This window comes from Monodon monoceros, unplaced genomic scaffold (assembly GCF_005190385.1).
Source record: "Monodon monoceros isolate NGI ecotype Baffin Bay Population unplaced genomic scaffold, NGI_Narwhal_1 Super_Scaffold_21, whole genome shotgun sequence".
Classification (NCBI taxonomy): domain Eukaryota; kingdom Metazoa; phylum Chordata; class Mammalia; order Artiodactyla; family Monodontidae; genus Monodon; species Monodon monoceros.
In genome coordinates, this window is record NW_021703778.1 from 89,177,481 (window position 1) to 89,191,553 (window position 14,073).

Here is a 14,073-nt window from a genome sequence, read left to right on the forward strand (position 1 = left end):
CTGAAGATGTACCAGGGAATCCTAGAAAATTTGCTACTGACTTTGTGTTTTGGTTACCCAGTAAAGGGTCTAGTTTATTTGATTTTTATCGTTTTAAAAGTAGGGTGGTTTTAGTATCAAGAGATAAATAGTATTCTGACATGACTTATCATAAAGATATTTTTAAAAGGGCATTCCTAGAGGAGTTAAATTTCACATGGCCTTTTGTTATTAGATGATTTAAACGTCTTTGTAATAGAGATGCTGCGTTTAAATGTTACATGATAGGAAGGTGGAATCTTGAGGAATGGATAATAAGAAAATACTTTAAAATGATTTTTTAATTGTTTCTATGAAGCTGAGGAAAAGAGTAAGTTACCAATTGGTGGTCATTTTAATCCTTTCATTCTTACTACAATTTATTAGATGACTTAGTTTTGCAAACATATGTAAAATATATGTAAAGTGATGTACATACATTGTACACATTGTGAATTATTGTTCCCATTGCACCTGTTCTTGCTAGTTATGGCCCTTTTCAACAAAAGCACAGAGAATGAGAGAACAATGCGATAACCTAGATGCAAAAGAGAAGTGTGGAATTATTAACTAAATTAAATCTGGACTGTATTTATATTTTAAATCAGTCAGTGGACTAATTCTTTTTGATTGTTGGGATGTATTTCTTAACAGTCTATCAAAATTTGTCATTCTAGCTCTTGGTCTGTGACTTCCTCTCTTTTTAGGCAAGCTTATTCAAAGATTGCCCTCATTGTCTCATGTTCCATTTACTCTTTAACCCATTATAGACTAGATTCTGCCCTTTCCACTCACCAGTGACTTCCTAAATTTTTATATTAATGAGCACTTCTCAGCCTTTCTATAGTATTTGTCACTGGCCACTTCCACCTTAAAATGCTCTTCTCCTTTGGATTCTGTGATCTATATCCATTTCTTATAGTTTGCTCTCAGGCTGTTACTGTTTCCTTCATGGGCTCTTTTATTTCTGCTCATGCTTTAAATGATTCATTTTGTAGAATTCTGTTCTTCGGTTTCTTTTCTTCTCATTATTTATTCTTTCAACTTGGAAATCTTCCATTTATGTTTGTAGTTCCATCTGCCTTCCATGAACCAATCCTTCCCCAACGTATTTCTGGAGTTCAGCTTTTTGTCTCAGCACCAGGCTTGAAATTACAATTGTCTACTGAATTCAACTGGTTGTCCTCAAACTCAACATTGTGATATCCCTTAAAATCTGTGCAACCTACTATATTCTCTTATTTTGGTACAACTTTTACTTGTGCCAATTTCTAGTCAAAAACTATATCTTTAGTACCTCTCAGATTTATCCTATTTTTTAATCTATCTATAATACATAAGATTCAAAAAAAAGGTTCAAACCCTTATTCTCTCTCTTGAGATATTGTAACTGTCAGCAGAGTGACCATTCTGCCTCCATATTTGAGCTCTCTGTAGTCGATCTTCCTCATTGCTACCATAGTGATGTTCTAAAATGGAATGTTTTAAGTGTTTATCTTTTAGATGCTTCTCACTACACAGCAGTAGTTTCCAAATACCTGGATGTTTCAAAATCATCCATGGCCTGTCTGCTTTTGGGTCATTTAGAGAACTTTTGAAAGCTCATATCCTGTATCTTCCGCCACAGATTCTGAATCAGTATAAAGTTTAGGAGTTTTCAAAAAGTTTCCCAGATGATTTTGATAAGCAGCCAGGGTTGGAAAATATTGACTTATACATATGGTTCAGATTCCTTATCGTGGAGTCCAAGACCCTTCTGGATTTGGTGCCTGCCTGTTTCTCCAGCATCATCTCATTCTATTCTCCCTCCCTTCATTAACTGTTCTCTGGCCTGATTCCCTCTTCTGGCCCTGGAATCCACCAGTCCTGATCCTCTTTTAGCACCTTTGTTTGCTTTTGCTGAATCAGGGGCAGGACCCTAGCCTCTGTCTGCTCCATCTCTGCTTCCCTCTGCATTCTAGCCACTAGCAGCTCCTTGGATTTCACATGTGGAACTCAGGTTGAAAACCACTGAGCAAATCCAAATCAATAAGGCCCAGAAAGATGAAGGGACTCACTGAGTCTATAATGGTGAATGGCAGACCATATCTAAAATTCAGGGTTTATATTCCTAACATAGTTCTTATTTATCGCTCTTCTGTGCTTTCAGATGTATCATGTCTGGGCAAGTTGATCTGAAATGACCTCTTAATTCTTTCCTTCCTAAATAAATTATCATTCATTTGTTCCCTCATTTACTTGTTTATTTATTCATTTAGTAAACATTTATTTGACTACAGAAAGAGCAGTGTAGGATATGGAGAGAGATGGGTAGAAAATTTGAATAATACTAATTTCCTGTCCTTAAGGTTCTTAAGATAGGTCCTTTACATTTGATCATAAAATACTATACAGAAAAACAAATTATTAATTTTTAAGAAGAGAAACTGTAGTATAACCTTTTCTACTATCTTCTTTCTTTTATCCAGGGAAAGACCATGTTTGTAGATTTATTGGCTGTGGGAGGAATGATCGATTCAACTATGTGGTCATGCAGTTGCAGGTAGGTTACTTTGAAAATGTATCTTAAAATTGTCCAGTTTTGATCAAAATACCTAATTATAGTAGATATGAATAAAATTAACAACATTCTTGGTATCATCTCAGAATGTTTTATACTATGCAGATGGAACTTTAAACAGACCTGATAACAGATTTTTCCAAAGATGGAAGGGTTGTCTCTGTCAACTATTTAGTTGATGCATATCTTCATTGATTGTCATCATTGCAAAGTTTTTGATTCCCACATGGATTGCTGGATATAATATGAGTTTTGTCCTGTCCCTGTCCCTTCCTTCTCCACCTTTCACTACCTTAAGGGCCCTAGTTTTCCATTTTCACAAGTATCAACCTTGACTGCTTGAAAATTTAAAAATAAGATGAGATAGAGGAGAAATGCCATTCCTCTTTCTCTTTATCATTAACATAGCTCTGTTCCCCTATCCTTTAGGTGGAAAGTGGAGTTGGGTTGGGTAGCAGATGCAAGAAATTCAGAAAGGGAGCATTGAAGTAATGACTACAACAAGGAGAAGAGAGAAATCATCCCATTCTCTCTGACACTGCCTCTGCCCCTGAATGAACACACACACACACACACACACACACACACACACAGCTCTGAACCTGTAGTCACCATCAGTGTGTAAAAGCCATAGTTCAGGGACTTCCCTGGTGGTGCAGTGGTTAAGAATCTGCCTGCCAATGCAGGGGGCACGGGTTCGATCCCTGGTCCGGGAAGATCCCATATGCCACAGAGCAACTAAGCCTGTGTGCCATAACTACTGAGCCTGTGTGCTGCAACTACTGAAGCCTGTGCGCCATAGAGCCCATGCTCCGCAACAAGAGAAGCCACCACAATGAGAAAGCCCGTGCACCGCAATGAAGAATAGCCTGGGCTCACTCCAACTTGAGAAAGCCCACTTGCAGCCACAAAGACCCAACACAGCCAAAATAAATAATAAAAAAATAAAATAAAATAAAGGACATGGTTCACTTTGCTGCCTAGTTTAGGGTCCTCAGAGTTTCCCTTCATCTTTAGCAAAGTTTGTTTTAGGCATTTGATTCTTTTATTTATTTATTTTTTCAACTTAGCTACATAGTAGTGATTTCAGAGACATAGATCCTGACCTAAATTCTTCCTCTTCTTTTTTTGTTTCCCTCAGCTATCCTTCAGCATTTGATTTAGATCTATAGATATTAATCTCCCTGCAGACTGTAGCCTTAAAGTCTTTGAATCATGTGATTCACTACTCTTGAGCCAGCATAGTTTTGTTTCTTGAAGTAGCTATCCCTGTATCTTTTTAGGTCATTAGTATGGATCATTCTGTCTTTCACTTTGACCAATAATAATATAACTTTTTGTATGCTATTTTATAGTTTTCTTCTGGATTTATCATGCATCTTATTTGATCCTTATCATATCCCCTGAAGAGGATAGGACAGGTTTTATCCCCATTTTGCAAATGAAGAGACTTAAGCTCAAGGAGGTTTGTGGTTTGCCTGAGACTGACTAACTTGATGGGTGTTAGGACTTGATGGAAGCCTGAGGCCAATATTCTTGGCACAATAAAACTATTTTTGTCTTTAGGCTACTACTGACTGGAGAACATGGACAGTCTTCTTTAGTCTGCAGTCTCTCTCTCAGTCCTAGCATATACTTGGTTTTATTTTATTTGCACTTAACCTTAATCTCACTTTCTGGAAATGGGAAGGCTCCTAGTCTGGGAGAACTAAGGAGGCTGGTGTATATCAGATAACGATGGCTTTTGTGACCTTTGGCAAGCGCCTATGGACCCATACAAGAACCTTTCAATTTGACTTGCATGCTGTATTCTTTCCTGTCATGCGAAAATTAACCCACCATTAACCTCCCATCCCTACAGTTATGGTTGACTTGATTTGAGGCAAGACTAAAGCTGTTATAACTGTTCAAGGGTTCTTTCTCTTATTTGGCATACTGAAGATGGCTGCTGGGGTTTCCTACATATATTTTAATAAAATGTATATGCTCAGACCCAGCTTCTCACTGACATTTCTAATTTTTTCTAAAAACCCTCATTGTTCTGAAGTTAACTTCAGTCTTTTCCTCCTGGCAATTCAATTATATAATATCTGCTGTTAAAAATTTTAAGGAATAATCCTGTTTCTCTTGTAGAAATTCTAGCTATTTACCATTAAAATGGATCTGAAATCTAATAGGGTTCAAGTAGTCACACATGTTTCTTTTCTCATTTCTACTAGGAAGACCTTGGCCAGGTCTTATTTCATATCCTGTCACTATTGAAGCTTTACATGATCATCCTTAGTATAGCCAAAGGGTGATATTTTGTGATAGGCATATCACCTAGGAAGGGGCAAAAAATGCCTGTAACCAGTACAGATGTGGATCTAGATTGCCTAACATCAGGACTGCTATATATATTTTATATATATATATATATATATATATATATATATATTTTTTTTTTTTTTTTTGTGGTACACGGGCCTCTCCCTGTTGTGGCCTCTCCCGTTGCGGAGCACAGGCTCCGGACGCGCAGGCTCAGCGGCCATGGCTCACGGGCCCAGCCTCTCCGCGGCATGTGGGATCTTCCCGGACCGGGGCACGAACCCGTGTCCCCTGCATCGGCAGGCTGACTCTCAACCACTGTGCCACCAGGGAAGCCCAACTGCTATATATTTTTAAACTTTTTATTATTGTGGAAAAATTAAACAACAAAAGTAGAGCAAATAGTATAATGAATATCCATGTACTCACCACCCAGCTTCAGTCATCATCAATATATGGCCAATCTTGGGCTTCCCTGGTGGCGCAGTGGTTGGGAGTCCGCCTGCCGATGCAGGGGACACGGGTTCGTGCCCCGGTCCGGGAAGATCCCACATGCCGCGGAGCGGCTGGGCTCGTGAGCCGTGGCCGCTGAGCCTGCGCGTCTGGAGCCTGTGCTCCGCAACGGGAGAGGCCACAACAGTGAGAGGCCCGCGTACCGGAAAAAAAAAAAAAAAAAATGGCCAATCTTATCTGAGGTGTAGCCTCCCTTTCCTCTCCTTCCGCAGATAATTTCAAAGAAAATCCAAGGCATATTTTATCTGTAAGTATATCAATATATATTTCTAAGAGTCAAGGATTCTTTTTTTCCCACTGTTAACCATAATGCACAATAGTATCTTAATAACATCAATTATCAAGTCAATCTTTAGATTTTCTTGATTGTTTCTCTCCCTTATTATTATTTTTTATATTTGTTTTACTTGAATCTGGTTCCAGACAAGGTTCACACATTGTATTTTGTGCATACATATCTCTTAAGCCTCTTTTAATCTTTAGGTTCCCTCTCATTTTTTTTTCTTACAGTTTTCTTTTTGTTGTTTGTGTCATTGATAAAAACAGAGTCATTCGTCATGCAGAAGTTTCCATATTCTGGATTTTGCTGATTGTCTCCATGTGGTGATATTTAACATGTTCTTCTGTCCCCTGTATTTTCTATAAACTTGTGATTAGATCAGATTCCACTTTTGTTTTATTTGGCTAGAATACTTCAGAGGTGGGTTGTGTGCTTCCTATTTATATCACATCAGTAGGCAGTGTCTGGTGGTCTCTCTTTTAGTTACGTTAAGATTGATCAGTGAGGTTTCGGGGCCATCAGCCTCTCCATCCATTTTAAAGTTCCCAGTGATTTTTCTCTTAGATTTTATCAACCCATTAGTAACCACTGCCTAGACTCATTACTTCAGTGGGGTTGCAAATAACACTGTTGTAATTTCTTCTTTATTAGCTGGAATTCTTTAAAAAGCACTCTACCAACTATCAGGTTATCCTAAGGTACATTTCACACAGAAGGGAAGGACTAATGTTTGATTCTTTTATTTAAAAGTTTTCAGAATAATGAGTTGGTTCCTCAGTAGGGAACCTTGATAGCATCCTTACTTTCTGATTCCTCTTAATGATAAATGGTATTTAGAGATGACAGTCTAGATGCTATGGGTGCCTGCTGCAGTTGGGTTGGTCATTGTTTTAAATTCTTTTCAAGTGGATAGGTTCAGGATTTTTTTTTTTTAAAGAAAAAATATATCATAGTTCATACTGATATTTCCAGTTCAGATTTGTGGCGATAGAATTGCTGGCATGTAACTTCTTTGATTTTGTGGCAATAGAATTGCTGGCATGTAACTTCTTTGATTTTGTATTTTCATCTCTTTGCCTAATATATGTGGATGAAATGATATGGTTAGAATTTACATGAGAATAATCCAGTATATGTGTGTAGGAAGGGAGATGTTGTGTGTTGCATAGGGGGAGGGGAGGAGTGGATAACAGATGAAACAAGATTGGCCATTAATTGATAATTGTTAATTCTGGGTGATGGATAGATATATGAGAGTTCATTCTTTTTTTAGTGGCTGCATAACAGTCAGTAAGATGACTGAACCATAATTTATTTAACCATTTCATTTATTGATGGATGTATAGATTGTTTTAAGTTTTTATCTATAACAAATAATAATCACCTGTAATATATAACCTGAAGTATAATTTGGTGGATCAACCTGCATGTATGTACCATATTAATAATTCTTTTCCCCATACCCTTGCCAGCTTTGTTTTTATCTTCTCAGATTTTGTTAATTGATACCTTAGATTTATGTTTTAAAAGATTTAAAATTTAAAAAGCATTACTAATATCATAAATACACTTTAATTGATTTCCTTTCAAAAACTTTTATGATGGCAGAATTTGTTTACAAATAAAGTTCCAGTATTACCTTAGGTATATATTTGGCAGTCAAAATACTGATTTTTGAAGGAAAAAATTATTGAAATGCTAATAAAAGTCATTAGGTACATGACCTCATGGGATTATAAAATTCATTGCCCTGGATTATCAGTCATTTTACATTTGCTGAGGATGTAGAGAACAATAAAATAAATTCCACTAACATTAAAAAATAATAAAAAAGTTAACTACCAATTAATGCTGTGGGAAAACCTCATTTTTAAAGAGAATATGAAGTATTAAAGGCTCCTGACTTTTCCGTAATTTTTCAATTCTTGTATTACTTGATTACTATTTAATATTTTATTTTAAATGGTATTTAAGTCACTTAAGAATTTATTACTTTTTCAGAAGTGAATTAACTGTCTTTAGTTGAGGTAATGGTATTAGTGGTATTAATCCCAAACATACACTATAAAATTTTGGGTATAGAAAGATTAGGATGTTTAAAATTCCCTTGTGATATAGGAGCCAGTTTCCATTCTTTGGGAGGAACTGCAGCATCCTAGCCTGCTCTTCTGGTCAGATTGCTTGTTTGAAACCTATGCAATGAGGAATCTTCCGGGTAGAGCAGCACTGTGCAGTGGAAAAAGAACACTTTCCAGTCAAACAGACTTAGATTTGAAGAACAGTTTTACCTTAACAGGTCAGAATTATTTAAAGTCTCTGAGCCTCAGTTTCCTCATCTGTAAAACAGGAATAACAACTTCTATTTAGGGTGCTAAGGACTAAATACAGTCATGAATGTAATACATCTGGCACAGGCTAGATAAATTCATTGCTTTTATCTACTGCTATAAGTAATCGAGTGTTTGTTTCATATCATTTTTATTTATAATAACAGTAATTAGCATTCATTGAGTACCTAGTGTGTGCCAGACAGTATTCTAAACACTACATGGATCTTGTTTAATCCTTACAAAACAGTGTAAGGTAGGTATTATGGGCCCCATTTTATAAGGAAACTGTGACACAGAAAAATTAAGTCGTTTGTATAGGAATATGTTAGGCAGTAATGAGGAATTACTTCCCTGTGTATATATCTTTTTTTTTAAAGCTTTTTTTTTTTAAATTTTATTTATTTATTTTTTGTCTGTGTTGGGTCTTCATTTCTGTGCAAGGGCTTTCTCTAGTTGCAGCAAGCGGGGGCCAATCTTCATCGCGGTGCGCGGGCCTCTCACTGTTGCAGCCTCTCTTGTTGCGGAGCACAGGCTCCAGACGCGCAGGCTCAGTAGTCGTGGCTCACGGGCCCAGTTGCTCCGTGGCATGTGGGATCTTCCCAGACCAGGGGTCGAACCCGTGTCCCCTGCATCGGCAGGCAGACTCCCAACCACTGCGCCACCAGGGAAGCCCGTATATATCTTTTTTAAGTAATCAAGACTATATTTTGTTATAACATCAGTGACAAAGGAAACATGATGACTCAGAAACATATTATAGACGTAGAATAGACAAAGACAAATACTGTATGATATCACTTATATGTGGAATCTAAAAAATACAATAAACTAGTGAATAAAACCAAAAAGAAGCAGACTCACAGATATAGAGAACAAACTAGTGGTTACCAGTGGGGAGCGGGGAGAGGGGGTAGGGGCAGTATAGGGATAGGAGATTTTTAAAAAGGGTTATTATGGCATTATATGAAATCATGTGTGAAACTTTAGAAAATTGTGAAGTTCTATAGAATTTAAAGAATCCTTCATTCAGAAAAAAAAAAGTTAAAAAGAAACATAATATGTTAAAAAAAAAAACTTTGGTTATTCTTAAATTTCTCCGAAATGTTCATGTGTTATCTTAAGAGAATCTCTTCTCTTGAGTGAGAGGCTCATGATTCAGGTAAAATCCTTGCTATTTCAGTCAAAACATTTTTTAATGGTAAATGAGCAATTCTCTACTCTTCTCTTATACATTTAGTACAGTACTTGAAAGTGTTTATTTGGTTTCCACAGGGTCGGAATCTGGCGGATCTACGCCGAAGCCAGTCCCGGGGCACATTCACCATTAGCACTACTCTTCGGTTGGGTAGACAGATTCTGGAGTCTATTGAGAGCATCCATTCTGTGGGATTCTTGCACCGAGACATCAAACCGGTAGGGAGCCTTTTCCTCCAGATCACAGAATGAGTTTGCTTGGTACTCTTAATCTTATGATGGGACATAGTAAAGTACAAATGTAGCTTTCTATATTAAATACAAGGTAGTATTTTAATTTCTGTGGCAAAGATGTAAACTTAAAGTACATGTAACTTGCCTTTTAACTTAAAAAAAATGATAATTACAAACTATAACTTATAATAAAGAGCTTTTCTCATACAATGAAAATGTTGCTCAGCAGTCAAATTAAAAATTATTAATGCTTCACTATTATTATTATATGTGTTAACATTGTCAGTTACTTAGCCTTACACCTAAATTAATAGTTATTCTTTGGATTTCTTTTTCCTGATATTGGTTAAAAATATATACATATGTTGCTTTTAGATGTTGGCATTGTGTTCTTTGAACTATTTCTCAAGTGACAAATTATACTTATAAGAAACCATCAATTATGAAGGAGCTTGATTTTTCTCCTGAGTGCTACAGTGCCAATATATAGTATTTTTTTCTATTCTGTCTTTTCTTAGAAATTGTCATTTCTGTAACTGTGAAATATGTCTTTATTTTCTCTTTCTTGGTTTTTGTATTACAAGGAGAAATGATCCATTTCTGATATGCTGTATTTACTATAAATTTATCATATGTTGGTTGTTGCAGTTGAAAATTATTTCCATCTGTTGCTACATGATTTCTAAAATTAAACAGTTTACATGAAAATGCCAACTAAAATTAACATAGTTGAGTCAGACTTAATGTAACATAGATTTCTCCTGCTTTTATTTTTATGTCAAGCTAAACGTCATTATTTGAGAACCATGGTGATTGAAGAGTTTCCATTTTGATTAGAAAGCTCCCTAAGTAGAACAGTATTTTAAAATAAAACAGTATTTTAAAATAAAAGCTAACAATTCTATAACAATTTGACTTTTGACTTTAAAAAGAAAAATTCCCTTATATACCTGTCTTTGCAAGTTTGTGGTCATTTAATGTTACATTTATTTTTATTAAGGGAAGAATGCAGAGTGTATTTTCCTTAAGTCTGTTTTGAAATGTGTCCTTGAATTGTATTTTAATTTTTACATGTAGTGAAATTCAGGTTCATGATGCTTATAGGAAATTCATTTCAATTTCTGAACTATGTATTCTATTTTGCTCACTCCTAGTTCCTCCCATTTTAAAAAGTAAGTAGTGACTTAGACTAGAATTTCAAGGAACTTAGAGTACTGATTCCAGTTAAGTCAGTGTTGTGTTTTATGTAAATTTATAGTCACATAAATTTTTTGTTGCTCAAAGTTCACCTGATCCTAGGCATTAATAGAACCCACAGCAAAATTATGTATTAATATCCAGTAAACATCATTGACTAGAATAGTATATTTGGGACATGTGTATTATATAGAGTTTAAATAGAAGAATTAAAATAGAGGAAGGATAAGGTATAAGGACTAAGTATAATAATAATATATATATTTTCCTTCTTTATTTTTCTAGTCAAACTTTGCCATGGGTCGCTTTCCTAGTACATGTAGGAAATGTTACATGCTTGATTTTGGCTTGGCTCGACAATTTACCAATTCCTGTGGTGACGTCAGACCAGTAAGATTTTTCATGTTATTATTAAATATTTGAGAATTAACTTATTATTTATAGTGTTACGCTTTTTAAAGAAATGCTAATTGTGTATCAGAATGGATGTCATCCAAGAAGTATCATATAGATTTTATGATTATAGATGGTGTTAATTAATTTTATTATTGAGAGTTGTGGCTTTTAAAAACATGTACATTAGACGCAGATTTAGAGTGGTCTTATAAGAACACACATTACCACTTTAGCATCAAGGGTCTTTTTTGCAGTCTGAGTCTCTGTACATCCTGTACTTCTGTTTCAGTTACCGTATTTTTCATACCCAGAATGTCCATTTGGTTCTTTTTACAAATTTCTCTTTAGTGATATTCTCTATTTGATATGGCATTGTAATTACACTTTCCTTACTTCTTTAAGTAAGGAAAGCTTTCCTTTATTTCTTTGAACATATTTATAATGCCTACTTTGAAATCTTCTCCTGTTATATCCAACAGGAGAAGAATGTAGTCATTCTTATAGTCAGTTTCTGTTGCCTACTTTTTTTTTTTACATGTATGGTTCACACTTTCCTGTTTCTTTGCATGTCTTATATTTTTTTGTTGTTGGAAACTGGACATTTTAGATAATATATTATAGCAATTCTGGGTACTGGTCCTCCCTTCCAGGGCTTGTTAGTGTTATTTGCTTATTTATGTGTTTAGTGACTGACTAGATTATTTTATCCTTCCCCCCATCCCAGCACATAGTGTTAAGTCTCTCTCTCTCTTTTTTTTTAATAAATTTATTTATTTATTTGGCTGTGTTGGGTCTTCATTTCTGTGCGAGGGCTTTCTCTAGTTGCGGCGAGCGGGGGCCACTCTTCATCGCGGTGCACGGGCCTCTCACTGTCGCGGCCTCTCTTGTTGCGGAGCACAGGCTCCAGACGTGCAGGCTCAGTAGCTGTGGCTCACGGGCCCAGTTGCTCCACGGCACGTGGAATCCTCCCAGACCAGGCCTCGAACCCGCATCCCCTGCATTGGCAGGCAGACTCTCAATCACTGTGCCACCAGGGAAGCCCTGTTAAGTCTCTCTTGTTGCCCCTCAGGGAGGTGCAGCTTTAGGTCTGCCCATCGTCACCCTGGAATGACAGTGGTACTGGTAGGGCTCTCCTCCACACTTTTTCTGACCACATCCAGTATTAAACCTGCTGATTGCTGGCTGATTGCTCTGTTGCTTAAAACAGTGCCCCAAGACGTACATTCCTTGACAGACTAATCCAATCAAATTGTGGCTCCTAAAATGGAATAGTTTGGGGGTTTTTTGGCCGTGGCTGCAGGGTTAGTTCCCTGACCAGGAATTGAACCTGGGCCCTCAGCAGTGAGACCACAGAGTCCTAACCACTGGACTGGCAGGGAATTCCCTTCTGAGGTTATAGTTTGTTCTGACCCCAGACGGGTTCCTCCACCTGTCTTGTTCCCCTGGTTCTCACCTGGCCAGCCTGTGGTCTAGACTGTATCCTCAGATCCACAAATCCTCCCAATTCTCTGTACTGTAACCTCCACTATTAATGAGAGGGTCTTAAGTTTAATTAACTTCACTGTTGCAAATGAAATAAGTTCCTTTGGGAAGAGATTGGGAGATAAACTTTTTTACGGCGTTCTTCTGTCCGCAGACAAAATCTCTGACCGAGGGCTCTGGAGTTGGGGGTGAGGACTATGGCAGACTTCTCTCTGAGTGACATCCTCTCTTGGGAGCAGGGCCCTCTGGTTGAGATCGGGACAGTAGCCTGAGGTCTCTTGGCTTGACTCTCCTGGCATGGAACCACTGCTTCATGAGCCAGGAGAAGGGCTTTTGGGGCTCCAGTATTTTCAGCACATCATGCCCAAGGTAGAGCCTTCATTCCATGAGTGGAAGCTGGGTGCAAGAAAGGGGCTTCCACCTCTGTACCACGCTTGCCCATGACAGCCTCGTCAGCAACAGGCAGCTGGGAGAAGATGAGAAATGCTGAAGTCCTGCTCCTACACGAAGAAAGCCCTCTGGCTCGGAACTGGGGAAGGAAGGAGCCCTGTGTTCTCGGCTGCAGCATCCTGGAGTGGAGCCACCCCTGCTGATCTGGAAGAGAGGAAGGAGGGGGAGCGGTTTTGGTTCAAATACCATAGACTCTAGCTTTTCTTACTGACTTTTCATGAATATGAAATAGCTGTTTCATCATTTGTTGTTTGCTCGAAGGACCATTTCCAGAGGCTATGGTTATTTTTTTTAATTGTTTTTACCAGTTTTACTGGGGAGCAGGTCGTTAGAGCTCCTCATATTGTCATACTGGCAGTTGATCTCCCCCTACAGTTCTTTAATGTCTACTTTTTAAAAAATTTTATTTTTTAATTGAAGTATAGTTGATACAATGTTGTGTTATAATGTCTACTTTTATACTTTTTGTTTCAGCTTGGTACTGACTATGATTTTCATTTCTAGCAGATTAGTTGCACAGAAGTTGAAACACTGGTTTTGAATGAGCTAATAACTATATAATAACAGACTGTATACAATAAATGTAAATTATATTTAAAATATAGGCACATGAAAATTTAAGCACCTAGAAATTATAAGGCAATCTTTTTGGTTCCAGTGAAGGTCTTGCATTAATAGATAGCAAGGCAGGTGATGAATTTGGGTCCAGTGCAGCTTATTAGGCTTGAATATATTTCTGGAGTCTCATTTCTATTCCAAGTATCTTTTTTTTTTAGTTTTTAGCATATTATGAGGTTAGTATTTATTCACTTATAAAACACTTATTAAATGAGCACAGATTATGTGTGAGGCATGGATCTAGGTGCTGGGACTGCAGCAGTGAACAGCAGACCAAAATGAGGTTCTTTACGGAGGTTATATTTTAGTGGTGAAGACAGATAATACACAAATAAATACATAATTTTAGATTGTGATAAATTCTACAAAAAAAAACAGCGGAAAGCAGGGTATTGACATAGAGAGTGATGGGCAGTGAGGCTAGGAGACTATTTTAGAGGTATTAGTTAGAAAAGACTTCTCTAAGGAGGTATTGAGTTGAGAGTTGAATGAAG

General features: G+C 37.1%; 1 protein-coding gene across 2 annotated transcripts in view; it reads left to right on the plus strand.

The window, feature by feature from the left end:
- Positions 1 to 14,073, plus strand: part of TTBK2 (tau tubulin kinase 2) — a 137,472-nt gene that overhangs the window by 64,858 nt on the left and 58,541 nt on the right. For both annotated transcript variants that reach the window (XM_029239127.1, XM_029239128.1), the window contains exons 4-6: positions 2,487 to 2,560; positions 9,281 to 9,421; positions 10,919 to 11,023. In XM_029239127.1, coding sequence (XP_029094960.1) covers positions 2,487 to 2,560; positions 9,281 to 9,421; positions 10,919 to 11,023 — 320 coding nt within the window. The remainder of the gene's footprint in view (positions 1 to 2,486; positions 2,561 to 9,280; positions 9,422 to 10,918; positions 11,024 to 14,073) is intronic.